The sequence below is a fragment of the Falco biarmicus genome, chromosome Z (genome assembly GCF_023638135.1).
Source record: "Falco biarmicus isolate bFalBia1 chromosome Z, bFalBia1.pri, whole genome shotgun sequence".
In the NCBI taxonomy this organism is placed as follows: Eukaryota; Metazoa; Chordata; class Aves; order Falconiformes; family Falconidae; genus Falco; species Falco biarmicus.
Window position 1 is genome coordinate 56865068 of NC_079311.1, and position 22053 is coordinate 56887120.

Here is a 22053-nt window from a genome sequence, read left to right on the forward strand (position 1 = left end):
TGCAAAAGGGTTGACTTGCAGCCACCTCTTTATCTGGCTGCACAACAGCCGTCAGCAGCTGAGTGCTCAGGGCTGTTACAAATCCACCAAAGTGGTCCTCTGCTTTCCTTCTGCTGTCCCTGTGCTCTCCAATAGCCCCTACAATACTATCACCTGCCCTCTGAAGACTCCATACTGAGTCTGTAGAGCCAGTCAGCCGCTCATTCAGGCACCACGCACCCATACACATAAATGGCCAGATGTCAGCACCTTGAGGCATCTTTCTCTTATAAATGCAGAATTATGGAATCTGTGGTCCTTGTTACATCGCTGCCACATGGCCCTTCTGAGCTGCAGCCCCACTACAAGGATATGCCCCAGCAGATCAGCAGTAAAAACAGAAGCCCTGGCAAAAGAGAAAGTTCAAGCAAAGAGATGGACACACCCAACTCCAATCAGAACTAGGACTCCTGCGCTAGCGCTGGAAAGATAGCTAGAAGGGTTAATTTTCCCTAAATATCAAGCCACATCATGCTTCTGAAGATGGAAGGACTGACAACATCTGACAAAGAGCAGGAGAAACATGCCACCTGCTTCAGCTCACACTTTCCCCTGAGTTTAGGAGATGAGATTTTCTCTGATGTCATGCTTTGAGACAAGACTCTGCTTTTTTTCTGTAGCATCTGGAGATTTGGTGCTTCACCTGGGAGAAGGGAGACATACAAGACATAGCTTTGTGCCATCTGGACTGTGGGTGGATGCCATGTCAGACGAAGTCAAAACATCCCACTGGTTACTCTAAACTCACAGTCTTGAACCAGCCAGCCTGAGGGAAGGATGCCTCTGGAGAGATGAGCTCTTGCAGGTCTTCAGTGACTCTGGCATGCAATAGGTTAGGGACAGGTCTGCAGTCCAGCTCTACGCTCTTACCCCATCCTGCCTAGCTGAATCATGCCATCTCCTACTACTAATGCATATATCATACACATACAACATATACAGAACACACACAACTGTAAACACAATAAGGGGAAAGAGTTTTGCTATTAATGGAGAAAGCTCTGAAAGATCTGACTTCTGAGCAGTAAAACCTCAGGAAGGTTAGACCAGCCAGTACCTACACAGTGTACTTTCAAAGAAGTGCTAAATGCCGAGGCCAGCAGAATTAAAGGTCAAAGAACCTTGCTAAACTGTCTTAGGGATAAAACAGGGCACTTGGAGATCTGCCCAGCGATTTTATGTTTACCTAATATCCAGGGGAGCTTCTGACGTCTGCTAGCCCTTTGCAGGCAAGCACACTGCTTGTGGGCTAAAGCATCCTCACGCAGGGCCGCCGCTGGCAAACAGCACAGGTCTTTTGGAACCAACATCTGTAACTACACTAAACTCTAACTAATCGGGGTTTCTCTAGTTGGTCTTTGGCCTGTACCTGTAATTCCTGACTCCAACATACATACAGGTTGAACCTTCCCACAGCCCTCCCCTCCAGCTGCTCAACAAGCAAGGTGTCCTCTTCAAGGGAGACTGTCTGTGGCTGCATTTTCCACCAGCAAGATGAGACTACCAAGGTTAAGAAAGCAGTTTTCAGCTGGTTTTTTGTTTGTTTGTTTGTTTTGTGGCGTTTTTTACCCCACAAATGTAATTGCTGGCAAGGAGAGGGTCCTCCCCTGCCTCAGAGCTTGCCACATTACAACACCTGCACTTGATGGGCAGCCCTTAGGTCCACTGCTTTAAAGGGAGCAATTTTTGAGAGGAATGCAGCTCTCAATGAGGCAACTGCTGCTACACCATCAGACTCCTACTCTGTCCCTCCACCTGCCCTTTCAAACAAGAGGTCTGCTGCAGGAGCTGGGCTCACACCTTGGCTGTCTTCACCCTCTACAGGGAAAAACTGCGAAGGGCTCCTGGGTTCTTTCCCTACCACTAGCCACAAATTTTAACATTTTGCAAGTTGCGAACAGGATGCGATTAAAAATACGGGATTGAACCTGCACAAGAAGGAACCAAAACTAGACAAGTAAACCAAATAGTGGTTAAAATTCTCACCCAGATTTTGGAACATCAAATCTACAACGTAGCAGCATCAGAGGCTCTCCCTGCCTGAGCAAGGCTCTTGTAGTGAGCCAAGAGTATCCCTTCATGCAGTTGTGCCCTTGGATCTCTAAGCTCTTTTCTATGTATTTACTAATTCCTGTAGAGAACTGATGCTACTTTTTTTGCACTATGTACACAGTGTGAAATACGGCCCACTCTTTCACAGAAGATCAATATGATGCACGATAAATACTGTTATTGATCTTGCAGTGTTGTAGACGACTCTCCAGCTCTATGGCATATTAATAGTAGTTAACCAGTAATTCATTTCAGGATGGCCAGGATTTTCTTTTAAGGAAGTTAAGTTCTCAGGGTCAGTTACACATGTGGGTCTTACACAGTCAGTAATCTATGAGGGGCTCCTGCCTTCACTTAGCAGAGCATGGTGAAAAACAGTGGTCCAATCCTCAGTTAATGTAAACCAGTCTCAGACCATTTACTTCAATAAAACTACGGTGATTCACACAATTACAGATATGCATGGGAAAATCAACGCAGAAGGAAGTATATATATCATTCTTTCCCTTCTTACTTTTCTGATAGAAATTTTCTGGAGAAAGAAGAAACGTCAGGGAATTTACAGGCATTTCTATCATCCCATCTGTCTCAGTGATGCAAACTGTTTTTAAGAACATGCACAGAGAAATGCAAACACTGAAGTTCTGTCTGTAATGTTCACTCATTCTGTACATAAATGTGGACTATCTTCTGTTCCTACCAGTACTGTTAAGAGCCACTTACACATATTATTATACACTAATAATAGTAATTTAAATATGCATGGGTAAGCCTCCAATGCTGAGGTCAAATGGCACAGAGTCCATGCTATTAGACTTCTTCACCATCTAAACCAGGGCAGTAGCACCAAACTGACTACTGGGAAAGGTTACTGGACCACGCTTGGGAATCTGGGGGAGAATATTAGTCAGCTTGGGACAGACACACACCAGGAACTGTTTCAGAGATCAGGATAGCACATACAGTCAGATTTCAATATAGTGGCATGGTTCAATTTACTCACGTGGCCATAGCAGCTGATTAGTTTCCATCTGATTGGGTATTTCAGAAAAGGGATCCTGTATATGTACTGTGGCCATTAAGAGAATTTCATTGCCCATGTCTATTGACGTGAGTTCTTACACCTACGGCTAGCAGTTCTTACTTCTTCTAAGCCTACAGAGACTCTGCACATACACAGACATGCTGTTGAAAATGCAGAACTGAGACTACTCAAGTAACACACTCAAGGAGCAGGAAGGCATTCCCAGTGAGCAGAGTTCAGCTTCTGGTAGTTTACATTTCCTATAGTTTTCAATTCAGAGTGAGTGTTTTCATCACTGCAGTGTTACTATCTAGCTGCAAGCCAGTCTCTGTGGCAGGAGACAGCTATGCCATTAAACACCAAAAATTAATTATTCAATCAGGAAACACTTGCCTTCAGACCTCAAGAGTCCTGGATCCACACCTGACAGTCTCCCCTTGCTCAGTATATAAAGTATCAGTAAACTCTTATTAAACTGGTTTGGCAATATTAAGTCTCGCAGCACATTAGTCCAATTCATAGCTGGCTTTGAGGTCGGACAGTAGCCTTGAATGAGGCCAGTATGAAATCACTCCCTAACATCATAATCAGAAACACTGGAACAATATGTTTCTCCCACCAGACAAACATGACAGAGCTATTTCAGATGTCAAAGAAAGCTGGCACCATTACTTACTTTCTGCTGAGACATTCTGCCTCCCAAGGAACAAAGCATGCAAGCTTGCTCTGCCTTTGAGAGGAGTATTTTTGTTCTCTTCCCATTAGAAGTTGCGGATTATCTTTGGTTCCAGTGTTGAACTTTTAGCTTGCTATAAAGTTAATGTGCTAGACAATGTTCATTCCAGGCAAGGCTGTGGGGCTGTGTATTTTCTGCCACCCCCAAAAAAGGCCATTATCTGTAATTACCCATTACCATGCATAATTATTTCTTCTATTCTGGTCTATGGCCCCCAGGACTTTATGCTGTTACAGCTCACTGCTTTATCTTATCAAATTTGTTAAGGAAGCTTTTTTGACCTTTTGAGCACTTGTCACAGCACATACAAAAGCCAGCAGTAAATTGTCTAAGCATGCAGTGTGTAATTTATTACTTGTACATTGCACAGTGATACCATATGAAGTATTACACATCAACACCTTCCCGGTTCACACTTCCTGCTTTAGCTAAAATGAGAAGAGGAAAGGAAACCTGTTTAGTGAAAGAAGGAAGGGAACAGGAAGAGACTGGAGTCTCTCAACGGGAATTTGAGGAACACAACAGCAATACCTGGCTAAGCCTAAATGTCAGGCTCTGGAGAAGGTCCCAGCTGCTCTCCTCTCCAATGCCACATTTCCTCTTTCTCTTCTCCATCCCCAGAGTCTGATTTCACCATTTCGGCTTCTTTTCACACCTATGTAATTCTGCTGAGCCCTACTCTTTCACATAGAAGCCCACTTACTGCTCCTTCAGTAAGCAGACAGGGCTTTAACATCAACACCCCCATACCCAGCCCCCACACTCCCCATTTACAATTTCTGTCAATGCAGTACAGGTTCCCAAGAGAACAACTTGCTCCGATATGAGATTCACAGGGACTGCCCTTTATGGATACTGATGTGAGTGCACAAAGGACCAGGTTTTCACCTCCACTGCTCTCAAAGCCCCCACCAAAGGGCCAGACACTGACCTGCATCCCAGTACCACTCAATTTGACTAAGCCTCACTGCACTACATGGGTCCATGCATTATGTCCCTCTTCCTCATAAAGACATTGAAATTGGACCTTACAGAGAAGCAGGGCTCTCAACAAAACAAAGAGGGCTGACTCCCTGCATCCTGATCCTTGTTTTCCCCTCAGTCCTCTTTTGATCAATATACTCCAGAGGGTGCTTTATTTTAAAGCCTCTTCTTTCAGGTGTTTACACGTGTAAAACTTTCAGCCCACAACCCTATCTGAAAAGAGGTATTTAAGAAATTATCACGTAGCAACTTCTAGTAAAACAATAATGTTGATGCTTTTGAACTGTGTGATTAAATAAACTTGCCACATACAAGGAAATCTGAGATATCTTTCTCCCATCATGACAAACAAACCATCACAGACCAGGTAATCTGGACTAAAAGTGCACAGTATGAATTACTGTAGCACAAGGTATGCAGAATCAGGCCTTTCAGATCTGCCAGTGAGAGCCTTCTTCCTCAAAGCAGAAGGGGGGGGGGGGGGAAAGGGACACTGAACCCCTGAAAGCATCCCTGAATAAGAGATGGCTACCCAGGCCACTGCAGTGAAGACAAAACCCTTCCCTGAGTTTCTCCACAGTTTGCAGACCTCTGGTCTACTGCTCTGTGCTGGCTCTCAGCCAGCAGGGAGATGGAGATCTTCACAGTGGTACAATGAAGGGACAGTCACTGTCCCTTCGAGATGAGCCAGCAAACACAGGTGAAGGGCATGGTCTGCAGAGCCAAAGAGAGCCTGTGCGCATAGCCCTGTCCTGGAGCCTGGCTTCTGAGACATACAGGGCTGTCCTACTTGCATTCACCTATGGAAAACCAGCTCTGCAGCCCTCACAACTGTTTTGACCAGAAAGCTCTCTTTCAAGACAAGCATTTTTTTTCTGCCTCCCCCAACTGCCAGTAACCCCATCTCAAGCTCAAACACCAAATCCAGCAGTTCTTCCTCCTTGTTCAGGACTGCCTGTCCAAACAGCCCTGCATGTCCAGCTGTCCTGGTTTTGGCAGGGGTAGAGTTGAGCTTCTTCACAGTAATTCGTATGGGGCTGTGTTTTGGATTTGTGCTGGAAACAGTGTTGATAAACAGGGGGAGGTTTTCGCTACTGCTTAGCAGGGCTGACACAGAGCCAAGGGCTTTTCTGCCTCCCACCCACCAGCGAGAAGCTGGGAGGGGCACAGCTGGCACAGCTGTCCTCAACCAGCCAAAGGGATGTGCCATAACATAGAATGTCACACTTGGCATACAAAGCTGAGGGGAGAAGGAAGAGGGGCACATTTGTTTTTCCAAGTAACCGCTATGCATGACGAAGCCCTGCTGTCCTGGGGATGGCCGAACACCTGCCTGCCGGTGGGAGGTGGTGAATGAATTCCTTGTTTTGCTTTGCTTGCATGCACAATTTTTGCTTTACTTATTCAATTGCCTTTATCTTGAGTTTTACTGGTTTTTTCCCCAGCTCTCTCCCCCATCCCAACTAACATCTATTAGATGGAGAGGTCGAAAAATCTGTTATCACCCATATCAGATGTGTGGGATAAAAGCAGCTGTGTTTCCAGGCTAAAGAGAGTAAATCATAGCCAAACAGCTTACTGCCACCGCAGTCTATAGGTCCTCTCCAATCATACCTGGGGAACACAGCTGCTCAGCAGAGATATACCTTTCTTCTAAAAGCAGAAACATGCATTAAAAAAAAAAAAAAAGAAGAAAAAATTGCACGGTCCAACTGAGCCTCCTACAGGCCTCCTGGCTTCTTCCCTGAAGCTGGAGTGCACCAGTACTGATCTACCCCACCTCCTTATTACAGCGATGCCTCGCCTGGGCACTTAACACCTGCCAACTCGTGCAAGCACTTCTCACCTTCTCCCACCACCCCAAGACCAAACCACCAGTCGTTGCACCCTTCCTGCAGTGGCTCTCTGACAGTGAAGGCAGAGTCTGGGAGCCTCACAACACCCTTCACTCAATGGAGCAGCTGCATGATGAGTTCAGGAAGTGTTATCAGCAAGGAGCGGGCGTAATGTCAGCAGTGTCTGCAGGTGCAGGGCATGCTTCATCCGCCAAGACATCAGTGGCTGTGTTCTCCTGCTTCTCAAAAATTACTTGATTGCCAGAACAATACTCATTTTCACCCCAGAAAGATGAGTATTACTTTTTTTCTCCTCTAGGAGTAAGTCTGGAGCGGTCATTTGAGCAAAGCAGAGTAAGCTTTTCCAGTTTCAACTATGAAGGACGAAATGAATCCTAAATGGGACACCACGTTTTACCAAGAACAACATGTGCCAGAAGGAGACACTCCAGGTATAAAAGTTATACACAGGGACAAAATCTGGGAGGCCCTAGAATTAAGGTTATTTGTTATTGTCTTGCTTGAGCCCTGCAGTGGATACACCCAACACAGAAGCTTTTCATGGGATTCTGCAACCACATTCCGCTTCTGTTCACAATGTCAAAACCCATCTCATGAAACGACACAGAAACTTTCAGCATGAGCTGGTCTAGTCTGGCACAAGCAATTTAGAACAATCTTACTGGGTATTAATTAAATCTTAGATAAGGGGGTCACTAAAAGGCAAAATAAATTGCTGTCTCTCACTCCAGGAAAATGTTTTCCAGTCTTCTAATCATTCCTATGTCTCCTGCCTGAGCCCTTCCAAGTCCAAGCCCAGGTGTGTGGGTCCAGACCATGGCTATATCCCCACTACTAGCTATAAAGAGAAACCCAGGGTGCAGTACAAATGGGGCAAACAAATGTGATACCTCCAGTGGGGCAAGCCCACGCTCCCAGCCTCCCATTCCTTTTGGCTCAGTGACACTCCTGAACCTGGCATGGTGTGCCTCCATAACCACCACCAACTACCTTTCCAATATCCATTTTAAGCCCACTTCCTGGTATGCACATTCGTCCGGGAACGAGTCCACTAGCTCCACAAGCACCTCACCGGTTTCAGGGAAGACCACACAGCTTACAGCCAAGAGCAGGTCCCTCCCTGTGAGATGTCTTCAGAAACGCCACTGTGTTAAGATTCTCCACTCAGACCTACATTTTAAAGACTGATAGGATCATCCTCAAAACGACGTAACACATACAATACTGATTTTTCTGTCAGTTCAGTTTCCTAATCAAGATGTCATAGGACACAAAAATTAAATGCTTTTCAGAATCTGATTTCATCAATATGTCACTTTGTCAAGCAATTTTGTAACGATAAAAATTACTAACTTGACAGAATATTTTACCCATAAACTTCTGTTAATTTGTATTGTGTGAGCGTCCTTTAACAGCTGCATTTCTCCCCCTCCTGCACATTTCAATTCACTGTGGACTCTTCCACTGTTCACAAAAACTGATGTCAGGCTGCTGGATTTGCAGCCACCCATCCTACCACACTCACTCTTCTTAAACACTGGCAGGACATCAGCTTTCTTCCAGGCCTTAGGGATTTCCCCAGTGTTAAAAGACTTACTGGAAATCAGCATTAACGGACCAGATAGATCCTCAGCCAAATTTTCTGTTGTTTTGTTTTTTTTCCTTTTGTTTCTGTTTTTGTATTAAATACTGCATGCAAGTTATCCAATCCTGCTGGTTTCAGTTACTGCTGGAAATGAAAGCAGAATGTCACCATGTCCATACACAGCCATATCACTTGTGTTTTTTCAAAGCAAAGATCAGAAAAAAATATTAAGCATTTTTTCTTCTCTTCTGCAGGCAGAATTATTATCCCATAATGGGTCAAATGACTGTTAACTCTGTGTGTGTGTGTTTTCCTAATACAATTCAAAAACCTACCAGTTTTAAGGTTTTTAACAAAACAACACTTCTCAAAGGAAAACGGCATTTGGGAGAAAAAAACAAGGAGGGAGAAATCCCATCCAGAAGACTGCAGCTTGGCACAGTAAGTTTCTCACTCGTACATACAGCTCCAGCCAAGAGAAGCTGAAATACCACCAATTTCAGTAGAACTGGTGAAGGCACATTTTGTTCACATTTAGCATACACTTAATAAAAATGATCTGCTGCAAACATTTAGCATGCAACTTAAAAATCTGCCTAATGTGCCTGAAGAAGTAAAACCTACAGAAAATAATTTTTATTATCACACTCAGTGGAAGCTTCAGGCCCTTAGTAAGATGTCTACAGCAGCAAATGTCACTTTCAACATCTTCTGCCACTGACTAGAGCAGAGTAGTTGATATTTTAATGTGGACTGGTGGGGCAATGCTTGTCCTTTCCGTACTTGCACTTTTATTCTTTGTAATATAGCTATAGTGATTGTATTAAAATCTTTATCAGCAAAAAAAGAATGGCTTTAGTAAAGAAAAAACATTCAAAATCTTTGAACATGGCTTTTATTTTTGTGAAGATGCTAAGCACTATTTTAATGCTCCAGCATATGTTTGCTCATGCTGAACTAAGACTGCAGGATTATTTACCTATCTAAAATTATTAGCATGCATGACAGCTAACAGGATTTGGACCAACAAAATTAGGGCTTCAGAAAATTAGGAGCATGAGAAATAAATGCTGTTTTCAATCATCAGTATTACAGCTGGGAGTATGACTACTACGTGTGCATATGTATGTATACATGTTATTATTCACCTCGAGATACCTGGTTTGAGAAACAAATTTACAAACATTTAACTTGTTCCATTCAGACATCCGATGTGCTACTGAAGTGTGTAAAAGGAACAAAACTTAGAATCAACACAACTTTTAAAAAAATAGAGGAAGAAATTAAAAAAGAAGGGAAATTAGGAAAGGAAATCAGATTTCTAGACAGTGATGGAAAACAGCCTGAACGCCTCCCGGCACAAAGAAGCAAAATTGAGAGGAGAAAGAAACTCAGCGTGTATTAAATGTAAAGGGATTTAAGTCATTAACAACAGATCAAAGAGAATATTAGAAGGGAGGGAAAGCTTTACAAGTGTCTGAGATAGCAGACCTTGGGCGAAATATGACTGGGATAAAATCATTATGGCTCACAATAAAAATAATAAAGGGAGTAGGATGATGGCTGGAATTAGCTGGAGTCCATGCTTGACTATAAGCTATATGATGACAGAAACCCAAAGGGTTTCTAAACAAGACCAACCAGAAGTAACACGAGTGCTTTTTCACTCTATGTACTCAGTATGTGATGGAAAAACTAGTATCAGGAGTGGTACAGAACCACTGTTAACACCCACAGGACCTGGGCAAGTGAGCAAAAATCACATGCACATGCATCACTTGTACATGATCACCAGTGCTGCATGGATGCCACAGCATTGGCGCTCACAAAATCTGCTTTCATGCAAATGCAAATAGATCACTAACGAATTTTGTTCATGCACAACTCACTGACAGAGACACACAGTGACTGGAACTACAGTGGCTTACATCAGCTGAGGTTCAGTTGTATCCATGACTATAGGCATCCAAGTCAGCAAATGGTGGCCTATGCTGTAAGCAACAGAAATAGCATGAATAGAGACTAGAGACAGGAACTGGAGAAAAAAACCCTATAAAAATAGTTAGGCACCCACTCTCATTGCAAAGGAAAAGAAGCTCAGTGCTTAACTGACTCTCTGCAAGCTCCCAAAGAAAACACAGGACAGAAGCACATGAACAATGTTTGTACCTAAGTAGATGAGCTATTTATTAACTCTGATTAAGACTATCAGGTACTCAAAATCAGGAGAAAGTTTACCAAAGTTCAGAAAAAGAAAAAAAAAAAAAAAAAAAAAAAGAGGCATTCGAAGAAGCATATGAAAAAGCATTCCTCCAAAAGAAACCTTCAAAACTGCACTTTAGTCCCCATGTCATTAAGTGACAAATCCACTGAAAATGGGAAACGCGCCAACAGGCTGAATTAGAAAGTTGATAAATAAAATGAATGGAAACAGTCTTAAAGGTATAAGAAAGCACATGGAAAAAAGAAAAGGCAAGAAATCATGCCAGTGCTCAGTTAAGGAAGCATGCAGCACCCCTTCACTCCCCAACCTCTATCTTTTCTAAAAACAAAAGGAAGACCCCACACATTCAGTTAAGTCATAATAACTGTTTCAAGGGCACAGAAAGGAACAAGAAGTTAGCTGCAGATAAATGTCGTAATATGCCCATGGACAGAAAAGTCTTAGTACATCTTCTGCTCCTGCTCTCTTCCTTATCTCAGTGTTCACAATGATGAATGGAAATGACAAGCTGGCATAAGTAACTCTCTAAATGGGAAGACACATGTGCAAATGTCAACATGACAGAGGAAGAGCTTCCAAGGCACAAAAAACAACAGGGTTGCCCACTAGCCCCAGTGGCCTTCGGTGAGAGGAGAAACCCTGAGCACCCAGGTGCTAGGACAGTGTACATGGTAAATAAAGTCCACTCAAGTGCGCGGCAAACACCACTCAGCAGGGACCTCGTTCTGAATGGCAGCTCTATGTCTGGAAACGTCACCTGGTGCGAGAAAAGTCAGACAAAAAGATGCTGCAAACACAGAAAGCCCTAGGGTGAAAGCTTTTGGAAAATGGAAAAAAAAAATCTACTCCCAATTCTTTAAGGGAAAAAAGCTCTTCTGAAATGTGAAAGAAGGATGGGAATACCTGCTGAGCTCCCTGTGCATTCTCCCCTCCACCCATCCACCCAGAAGGTGGTCACAGAAGCCCTGGGCTGGGCAGCCCTTCTCTCCCAAAGTAAGCAGGTCTGAGTAGGTCACAGCTGCTCCCCTGGCACCCCTGCCTTGCCAGCATGCTGCAGAAAGCTTTTCCCAGCCCCCGCCTCTTGTGAAGACAGCACTGGACAAGCCCTGCAGTACCACCTGAACAGAAAAAGAAAAGCAATCTTCCCTGAGGTCTTCAAAATCTTTTAATGCTATTTATTTTTACACTATTTACTTCCACTGAAGCTTCAGACAGGATCAAAAGCCTGAAAAGAAAAATAAAACTTCATTTACAGCCTTAAAACTCTGAAAATTGCTACTAATGCTACCAGTTTCACCGTCATGACAGAAATAGCACACTTTTGACAGTCTGTGCCTCACTGAATAAACACGTATGGCACTTCAGACATTAGCTCAGTTAAAACACCGACACCTAAACACACACACATGCACACACACATGAAGCTGCAAAGACAATGAACAAATATGGCTTGAAAGGAGGAGCAAGGAAAGTGCAAGCTTTGCAAGCTTCAGGATCCAGAACTGGAGAATTAACTGGAAACATCTAATCAGGGATGCAGAACCCTGTAACATTATGATTTATTTAACACAGTCAAACAATAGCCAGAGGCAATGAATCATATAGATGACAAAGCTGCAGGAGATTTCCGTCATCTAGTTTCACCTGCACATTGATCAGAGTTTACCCCCATATTAATCACTCGAGATCATAATCTAACACACTCTTAAACACCTCTCCTGATTATGCTTCACTTACCCCCTTGTCCTTATGCAGGTCACTCCATTGCTAATTGCACTTCTAGTTAGGAGAAAAAGTGTCTACTGTCTAATTTAATTTTGTCTTTTTTAGTTTCAAGCCGTTGCTCCTTGTTATGCTGTCACAAGCACTGTAAATAATCCCTCCCCCTCCTCCATATTATTACCTCTCAAATATTTATAGACTGTTATATCCACCCTTAGTCTCCTTTTCTACAAGCCATACATCATTTTTGTCACCCTTCCCTCTATCCTTTCAGATTTATCTATGTCCTTTTATAATGAGATGCTCAAAACTCCTTGCAACGTTCCCAAGTACGGTGAAACTACAGCAGTGCAGAGAGGCAGCAATGCCTTGCTTCACAAACAATGCCTTTTTAAAGAACTCTGAGCAAAATGCACACTATTTTGGTAGGAACTGAAAATTACAAAGCCATGGCAGCCACACTGTGGAGTGCTTTGTTCATCGCATAGTTGAAATTTAAAAAGCCTATCAGGGGCGAGTTTTATCCCAAACCAAGGAAAGATTGTTCAAAGTGAAACACTTTCTCAGTATTTGCTTGAAGGAGATTTAGCAACTGAGAAAACCACCTTCCAGGCAGAAGACCATCTCCAGCAACTGCTTCCCCAGACAAAGTCTAACTCACGCTGTAGAAATAATGCCAATGCAAGAGAGGTACGGCAGTTCACAAACTCTTACAACAGACACATACAAATGTGGTTTTCTCTCATCTGAACTACAACCAGCTGAAGAAAAACAGATGGTTATGGATGGGAAGGTATTAGTTATTCAGAGGTGAAAGATGCAAAACTTATGTTTGCCAGCTGTTACTATCCAGTAAAGACACATCACGTTCAGCTATGCCCTCTTCTTAACAGAGATCTGTTGGCTGTCTGAGAAGCCAGGGCAAAGGATCAGGAAGCAATGGATGGGGCTGCTTGGCCAGGAAGCAATGGATGGGGCTGCTTGGCCCTGAGTATCAAAGGAGAGTCTGCAGGACCAGGAACCAGCCAGCAATTAAACCTGGTGAAGAAGCAGCAGTGGGCGTAGCAGGAGAAAATAACTGTTAGAGAGTAATGAGGAGACAAAGACCAAAGGAAAGAGTAGGATGATGGACCCATAACCACTGCAGACCCACCAAGACCTCTGAGGCCATCCAGCCATCATGTTAGCCCTGGCACATGCAGACAAAGCAGCTAGATGCCTCCTTCTCCTTAGTGCTCAGCCTGCTGAGGCTGCTGCCACCTGAACTAGCAATCCTCTCCACCACCTGTTAACCTCCACGGTGCTAATGTTCTATTGGAATCTACCATAGATTTAGTCATTGAGTGGTTTTAGGTCAAAAGAGTCAAGATTTCTTTCCCAGGCTTGCAAATGCTGATCAGTATTGAAGCTAGCTGAATTCCAAATTTTAGTATGTATGACACAATGTCAATACAAAAAAGTAGGCATTCCATAGATTCACAGTGTAGTTCAGCTTAGAAAGGACCTCTGGAGGCCAGCTGGCCCAAACTCTGCTCAGAGTAGGCCAAGCTTTCCAGTTGGATGATGTGGCTCAGGCACCATTCAGCAGTTTTAAGCCTCCCCAAGGATGGAGGCTCCACAACTTCTCTGGGCAACCTGCTCCAGTGCTTAAGCACTCCTGTGGTGAAACGTCCAAGGCTGCTTCCTCATGTTGCCTATCAGAGACTAAAATGAGACTTTTTTGACAAAACAAAAATTCTGACAGCATATGGCATTATACTGTAAAGACTTAAAATGACCTTCTTTCAGAAAGAAAATTTCTCCTTTTCTTTTAAAGCCAAGCCGTGGTATCTTCCAATTATAAAAACATTTTTCTTCTTTATTACCTATGCAGCACAACATCTGGAAGGTCATGACATTGATTTTTGAAATCACAGTAGTTTTGTAGAAATGCAAAAGATAACATTAAAAAAAGCAAAGGAAAAGTAAAGAAGGCCAGGCAGGATTCTCAGAGGCATCTAGGGCACTGCAAGTTCAAAGGGATCTTAGTACCATCGTTCATTAGGCACAGCATTACTGCTGACCCCACTACAGTCCACAGTTATAGGTAGATAAAACCTCATCTGTTCCTCCAAGGGTTTCAAAGTGAAAGCTGCTCCTATCTGGAGAAATGTAAAAAGAACACTATTTTGTTTCTGTCACACATAATAAACGCAGCAAAGTGAAATATCAAACTCAAGCTTATTACTCACAATTGCTGACAATGATGTGTTTAACTTGTCAGCCAGTGATGCTGCAAAGGCACCTGAGCAATGTCATTATTTATGGTCAATGGAAAACCAATGGGAAATCGACCACCACAGAGGACAGGAGCAGGAGCTGGAATGTAGCATCATATGGTAATCCCATCCATACTGGATTCTTCTAAACTGGGCCAACATGAATGCAGAGCAGCAGAAAGATGGGGTGCTCTCCAGCACCTTCCAATCACCAGGTAATGTATGTTGCAGTCACCCCACCCATTCCATAAATGCCAAACACGACCTTTAAGTCTGTGATGAGGACCAAATAAAAACAGAGGAAAGGTGAAATGCACTGTCTCCTTCCTTTAGTGTGAGCAGCTCTCACTGGAAGGTGTTTCACGATCATGCTCCCCCCTCACCCCCCAGTGATTTCTAAATATTAAAATGGCAGAGTTACCAAAATGACATGGAAGAGGGAAGAACCCAGATTTTATAAATTAAGGATGTCTGTAAGGCACATTTTGAATGCCCCACAACAGTCTTTTCCTGAGTTTTGCACACTAGTTAACCTAACAAGATGAACTTACCCTGCAGAAGGAAGGACAATTACTTTAGATGCTCTGGAATCATGACTTTTTGCTGCTCTGTACTATTAAATGGCCTTCACTCTCAGCAGCCTGCAACTTTTGAAGTAAAAATGCACAGACTACAAGATCTGTTTGCAATCGGTTCTGCTAACTCCCTGAGACCATGGTCTGCTCCCTTCCAACTGAACTGCAGATTACCAGTTTGCTTTTCAGTGGGAAACATACGCTGTATCCAAAGTAAACACAGTTTCCAAATTTGAGATAGTAAAGGCACAACCCCTATGCTATGAACATAGTAATTCACTTCTACACTTTTCAAACCTAGCGTGTCACAAAAGAATCTGAAAAATTGTCTCTTGTCTCTCCAGGTGTCACAATATCTCTCATCTGCCGATAAAATGGATACAGCAAGGAAAGACTCTCTCTGGCACTACATATTTTGTGTGACTCCTTCACACATTACTCCTCTGCTGGCAAACAATGCTCTGCACAATGTAAGTCCAAAAGAAAAACAGCTATGTGAAGCCAAAACTTACAGGAGGAATAGAATTACCACTGTCAAAACCACCTCTTGCCCTGTCTAATGCGTGCTGTACAGGGCACACCGCGCTCCCAGAAGCAACCAGTTCCCCTGGGGCTTGCAGGGGGCTGCTGACTTCCCCTGCTGCACAGGGTTTCACTCTCTCTGCCTGCCTTAATGAGGATTGTAAATCCTTGCAAAACCAGCACCTCAGCCTACCAAACTGAGACACTGTGACATTTGCTGTGATGGGGTCTCTCATTTTGCTTGCAGTTGAGGGCACCTGCAAAATGATAAAACGGAAATGCAAGAATCCTTCAATTACCTGGTTCTGAAAACACCTAAACCAAGAACTTCATGTCACATCACACACAGTAGCTTCTTGTCTAACAGATGATCTTCATATACTAAAAAAATAAAGCATCAGAGTATTTAAGCAGTATCCTCACTGAAAAAACAGACTTTCCAGGGTGAAGCCAGTACTCTGACATCTGATGAAGCCACCCTACAGTCTGGCTGAAGGCAGAGCACTTTCTGCAGCTTCACAGCCAGCACGGTCACTGGTGGCATTAAATCCATACCTACCAAGTACTTACAGTGCTTTCAAAAGATGAGCCTACCAAATTATTTGAGACAGAACTTTATGCAGTGCAGTTGCCTTCGAGATAAGCATGAATTTCTGTTGCTACTTAGGTGTCTATAAACAAAATTATGAACCAAATTTCCTACTCCTTCCCAGATTATTCTACTTCTGGTGGACAAAGCTGACCCTGGCTTGATTCTTGGATGGAATCACATCTTCACTCTGGAGATAAAGCTGTGTATTTTAAATGTTGTTCACCCAAACACAGTTATTCAGTAAAATACTTGAGAAACAATGTATTTGAATAGCTCACAAAGGAAAATCCATTGTAAGAAAGACAACTGGAAACCATTTACAATTGCTTTGATCAAAAAATTTTCAAACCATTCAAGTTACTTTAAAATTGGGCATCTTCATGTTTTCAAGACTTTATTCAAGCATATAAATTGCCTTGAGCTTATTTAATGAATGTTTCTCATTAGAAGACCACAATTTAATACAATTAGTAAGAAATTATTAAAGTGGGGTTAATAAATATTTCCACTGACATTTTAAGCACATTATGATTAAAGCTTATGCATATTTTGTTGACAGTCGTTCAATTTCATTTTTTGACCATTCTGTATAAGCAAGGGTTTTCTTCTTTTCCTAAGTTACACCTGATCTCTCCACACCTATAATCTCTTACTGAATATACCACTTTAATCTTCAGCCAGCTTCTTCCTTGTCTATAGACAAACCATGCAGTAATCCAAATATGAAAGGAGTAATTGCATCAATTCAAAGGTGACACTAACATGACTGCAATAATGAAAACAAAAAATCTCATAAAAAGCTATTTCTTGTTTTATCCACCAGTTTTTCTAAAAGCTTCCCAAACAAATTCCTCCACATTGGTCTGAAACTGCCTGTATGCAACGTATGCAAGAAATCCATCTGACAAGGCTTTAAATGGCCTGCAAAACAGAGTAGTATCATTTGACAGACACACATAGACGCTGTACTTTTATCAGTTAGTGCAAGGCATTGTCCACTTCAGAAGCAGCTTTTTAACCAGGAAGTAAATTCACCTGTATTACTGACATCAGCAGCGATGATTAAAAATCAATGACATTTCCTTTTCCTTTCCTTTATGTTTGTTTTTTCTGTCTACAGAGCAGAAGACAATTACATAATTTTCACTTTTATACATACTCAGTTGCCCTAGCTGTCAGGCATAAGCTCTACACAGGAAAAAGCATTCTGCCTAGAATCTTCACTTCCATGCCTTTAAGTCTCAGTTGTACTTACCCATGGGTTTACTGCAATTGCAGAAAAACATTGGGTTTTGGGTTTGGGTGGGGTTTTTTGTTTCTTGTGACAAGGGTTAAATGCACTACAGTAAGATGTAATAGAGTGGAAGGACTATGTCAGTCTTTCATAGTCATCACACCTGGCCACACCAAACAGATGCACCTCCACATCGAGTCACATAAGGTGGACAGTGCTCTGCTGCTGGGGTCAGTAACATTACCTACATACTTCGCTCCTACACAGTGCTGAAAACCCTCCAGTTGTGAAGAAGATACACAGCCCACCAACATGCAGATGCCAGGACTGTGGCAGAAGCACATTTTGGGATAAAGGAGCAAAGCTCCTTGTAAACCTCTACTTGCAGGTATACACCGCATCGAATTAAATTACAGTGCCAGTCTACATCAAACTTAAATTTTGATTTTCAAGTAAAAATAGTCACTTAAAATATAAAAGATTTCCATTTTGCTAACCATACCAATGGTGTAACACCATTCTCGGAAAGGGGACTCTCCATAATCCCACCGCTGCAGCAAGGGGAAGAGGTGTAACAGCAGGCTGGCATATGCAACATCAGCCCTCACCCCCAGCGGTGAGCATTGCTCTCCCAGCACTTTACCTGATGGTGTGCTGGTTGCTGTCGTGGCTGTACTCGTCGAATGCAGAGGGCTGCTGCTGCCTTCCAACAGGGGACAAGAGCTGCCACCGCTGTTCTTCTTAACGAACACCTCAGGGACACTGGGCAGGGGCCGCGGGCAGCTGATTCCCAGTTCCTCTTCCTGAGCTTGTTGCCTTCTCAGTGCAACCTAGGAACAAGCAGACACTTGTAGGGCATGCTCTCTGGCTTTAGCACAGTTTACAATAGCAACAACAAGACTCAAACTCAAGGCTGGTTTTATCTCCTGGTATTCTCTACAATGCCGACATCACCATCCAGCCAGTGGGTAGCGGAGCATATAAATGAGGTTATAAAGCTATTTAAAACCAACCCTTTTTTGTGTCCAAACATATACGAACAAACCTTTGAAATGCTGGTACCATACACATCTTCGTCCAACAAGGCCAAATTAAGATGCATGAAAGATGACTGCACTCACCAGACACAGCTGCTCTTGGTCAAAGCATACTGTGAAAAGTGTAGTCACTACCTTTCTCTCCGCCAATACATAACTGCTGGGGATAAGAAATTCAGCTGCTTGCAAGGCTCTGCTGTGCCTCTTCATCAATATAAAGCAGCTCTTCATAAGGGCTTATACCTGCAATCTTGCTGCTCTATCTTTGCTGGGCTCCCTCGCTGGCTTTGCTGGAAATCTAGCCCTTCAAGGGAATTTCTATGCACAGTACACTGTACACAAGACATCCACCATGGAAGAAGCACAGCAAAAGTGGTGAACCATCCTGTGAGCATCTCAGCCAGTGCCATATACACTGTAGGCAGCCGGCCAGGCCTGCAGAAGCAGGAGCTCCCTGCTGTTCTTTCCCAACAGATGATGTTCCAAAACCTTGCTGACACTGGCCAAGCTCACAGGCACTATGCAGTCTGAACATGGGTGCAAAAAACCCCACATTCCTCACTCACTGAAGATACAGAGGACCTCTTCTACCTAATCTGAACTGGCAGATAAATTTTGCACAGCTGTCCCCCCATGCCAAGCTGTGTTACATGTCCAGGTGGTACATATGACACTGGGGGCAGCTACCTAACCTGCAATTTGCCAGGTGACTGATTTGCATCTGTACTTGAACCTTGAAAATCTATCATAGATTACAGACTAGGATTGTGGGATTTTCTTGCTGAAAATTCTCCTGGGTAACCTGAACTGGACTTCCCTCCATTTCCATGTTCAACAGTAACATTTTTCTAATACAGATGCGTAATACCGTTAAATAATGACAGCTCTTCCACCAGAGACATCCTAAAGAGGAGGTGTAGACTCGCAAACACCATGGGTAACTTTGACTTCACAAGCCAATAACCTTGAACTGTAAAATTCCAGCAGCGCCAAGGGGCTCACTGCAGAAATACATCAAAACGGGGAAAGTCAGACTTTCAATGTGTAACTCCTACACAGATAAGGTTTAGTTAGGGAGGCTTACAAAGCCACTTTCAGAAACTAGCCTGGGAAGAGAAAATACCCAGGAAGGCCACCACCAGAAACACTAGCAGGAGGCATTCACCACCTGACAGAAGCTGCTGGGCAGCAGGGAAACTGTCTGTGCAGAAGGGGACATCTGCGTGGGCAGCATCCCATTTTGTGCTCCCTCCCCCGAGGCAGGCAGCAAAGGGATTTGTGTTCATTATTCCGTGGTTCTCCCCGGGCAGAGAAACTGCATGAAGTTGGGCATAATAGTTTCTGTACTGCCACACCACCGACAAGGAAGAATTATTTCAACGAACAAAAGCTCCCATGGGTTCAGAGGACTTCTAGTATACCTGCACTGGATGATTAAATAAAAAAAGTGGAGAAGGATTTAATCCAGGGCTGCAAAGTTTTTTTTTAAATCTGTCAGTAGGACACTCATTTTACGTGGGATCTGAGCGCGCACTAGTTGCAAACTGGGTCGGTGGGTCCTGACGCCTTTCGATTAAATTGGCCGCAGGCGACCATTTGCACCAGAGAGAAGGTGCAAGCCCTCCCGCAGAGCTCAAGCAGCTAGTAGCCATTACGCTCTCAGGACTCCTCTTTGAAGTTTTCAAGATAAGGATCGCAAGGACTAATACAGCGGTCATTTACGTATCCAAAGAGTTGTGACTAAAGCGGGACTACCTAACGGAAAAAGTTAACTTCTACACAAAACTGGGTGCACTTTGGTTCCTTTGCGAATACTACTGAGTCCTTGTTTAGATTCAAGACGAGCCAGCCACTCAGCTATTTACAGAGCCACTCTATGCAAAATCAGGAAGAATGCCTGGTTTTTATTAAATTTAATTAAAAATTAAATAATTAGAAATGCACGCAACCAAAGGTGCACAGCATCAGGGAAAGCAGCTACACCGTCTGAAATCACCAACGCAAAATATTCTCGCTAACCGATTAGTTGGCTAGCTTATGCATTACCTAGTTAAAAACAAGTTGAAAACCGGCAACCTGACGTTAACTGGAAGTCCTTCCCTCTGCAGGTTTTAAAGCAGAACCCCGCAGGTCTGGGCTGCCAACACGTTTCGGCGCTGCCCGTCCTGCGAAGGGACGCACGCCGCCACGCCCGCAGGGAGCCGCCACACGCTCACCGCCAGCCTACCGCGACTGGAACCCTAAGCGCCCTCAGGGCATCTCCTGTTTTTATGCATAAGACAGAAAATAGTAACGCACGAGAAAGATAGCGAAAAGCCTCGTTAATTCGGGAAGGCAGCGGCGCAACCCCAGCCCGCGCCCCGGGTCCCCCGCGGCCGCGCGCCCCCAGCGCGCCCCCCGCCCCCAGCGCGCCCCCCGCCCCACGGCACAGCGCCCGCCGGGCGGCGAGCAACGGCCCCACCGACGGCGGCGGCCCGGGCAGACAGCCCACCCCGCTCCGGGCAGACAGCCCACCCCGCTCCGGGCAGACCCTGCCGAGGCGGCGGCGGCCAGCGGGCGGCCGCCCCGCGGGGCTCACCTGTGCTGCCATCACCCGCTGCCGCTCAGCGATCAGGCTGCACTTCTTGCACTGGCAGTCCCGCCACATGCAGAATCGCTTGTGCCCCTTCAGCGGCGAGGAGTAGCCGTGGTTGCGGCAGCGGGCACACTTGGGCAGACGCGGCGGCTTCTTCCCCGCCGTGGCGGCGACCCTGTCCGCCGGGGAGGCCGACGTGAGGGCCGCCTCCTTGCCGAAGCCGCCCGCCTTGTCCCTCGGCCCCGCGGCGTCCGGGGACTTGCTGAGGGCCGGGGAGTCACTGGGCATCGCGGAGACCTGGGGGCAGCCAGGCGAGGGGTCGGCGCGGCTCTGCCCTGGCCCGGCCCGGCCCGCCACCCTGCGCGTTTTGACGGGCGGCGGCAGCCCGACGTCGCCGCTGCCTCGCAACTCCCCCTGGCCGCGCGGTGCGGGCGCGGAGCCCTCTCTCCCCCGCGGGCAGGGGGGGGGCGGCCACTCCTCCCTTCCCCCTCCTTCTTTCCACCCTGGCCGGCTCGCGGCGGCCGCCGGGCGGGCAGGGGCAGGGGCGGCTCCCGCCCCGAGCAGGTGGCCAGCCGTCGGGTGGGCGGCGGGCTGGTGGGTGCGGGGCCACCGCGGCCCCAGTCCCCTGGCTCCGTGCTGGGGGGAACGACGAGGCTCGGCCCAGCCACGCTGCCCGCCGGAGCCGCACGACGAGGCGTCTGTCGGCCCTGGGGGGAGGCGGCGGCCCTGCGGCCCCCCTGCCCGCCCTCCCTGCCGGGGCACGGGCCGTGGCGCCGGGCCCGGCCTGGGGGAGTGAGCCCGGCCCCAGAGAGGCCGTTTGTGAGCCCCGTGTGCCCCTGGGTCGAGCAAGGCCGGGCTTGGTTGGCCGACCGACATGGCCTGGCCGGGGGAGAGGCGTGAGCCCAACTACGACACGGCACCGCGCAGCAAGGCTGCCCCTTGCCGAGGCCTCGGGCTCCCGGCCGGGCCGCGGCTCCCGGTTGCGGGCCGCCCAGCGCGCACATCCCTGGGTGGGTGCGGACACACCGGGACCAGACC

The 22053-nt window shown here is 45.5% G+C and overlaps 1 protein-coding gene across 1 annotated transcript in view; it reads right to left on the minus strand.

Annotated features, from left to right (window-relative positions):
* Nucleotides 1-21312, minus strand: part of DMRT1 (doublesex and mab-3 related transcription factor 1) — a 62883-nt gene extending 41571 nt beyond the window's left edge. Inside the window, exons 1-2 of the mRNA XM_056324763.1 lie at nucleotides 21019-21312; nucleotides 18047-18233 (exon numbers count right to left, since the gene is read on the minus strand). Of these exons, the coding sequence (XP_056180738.1) occupies nucleotides 18047-18233; nucleotides 21019-21303 (472 nt within the window). The 5' untranslated portion in view covers nucleotides 21304-21312. The remainder of the gene's footprint in view (nucleotides 1-18046; nucleotides 18234-21018) is intronic.
* Nucleotides 21313-22053: the final 741 nt, after the last annotated feature.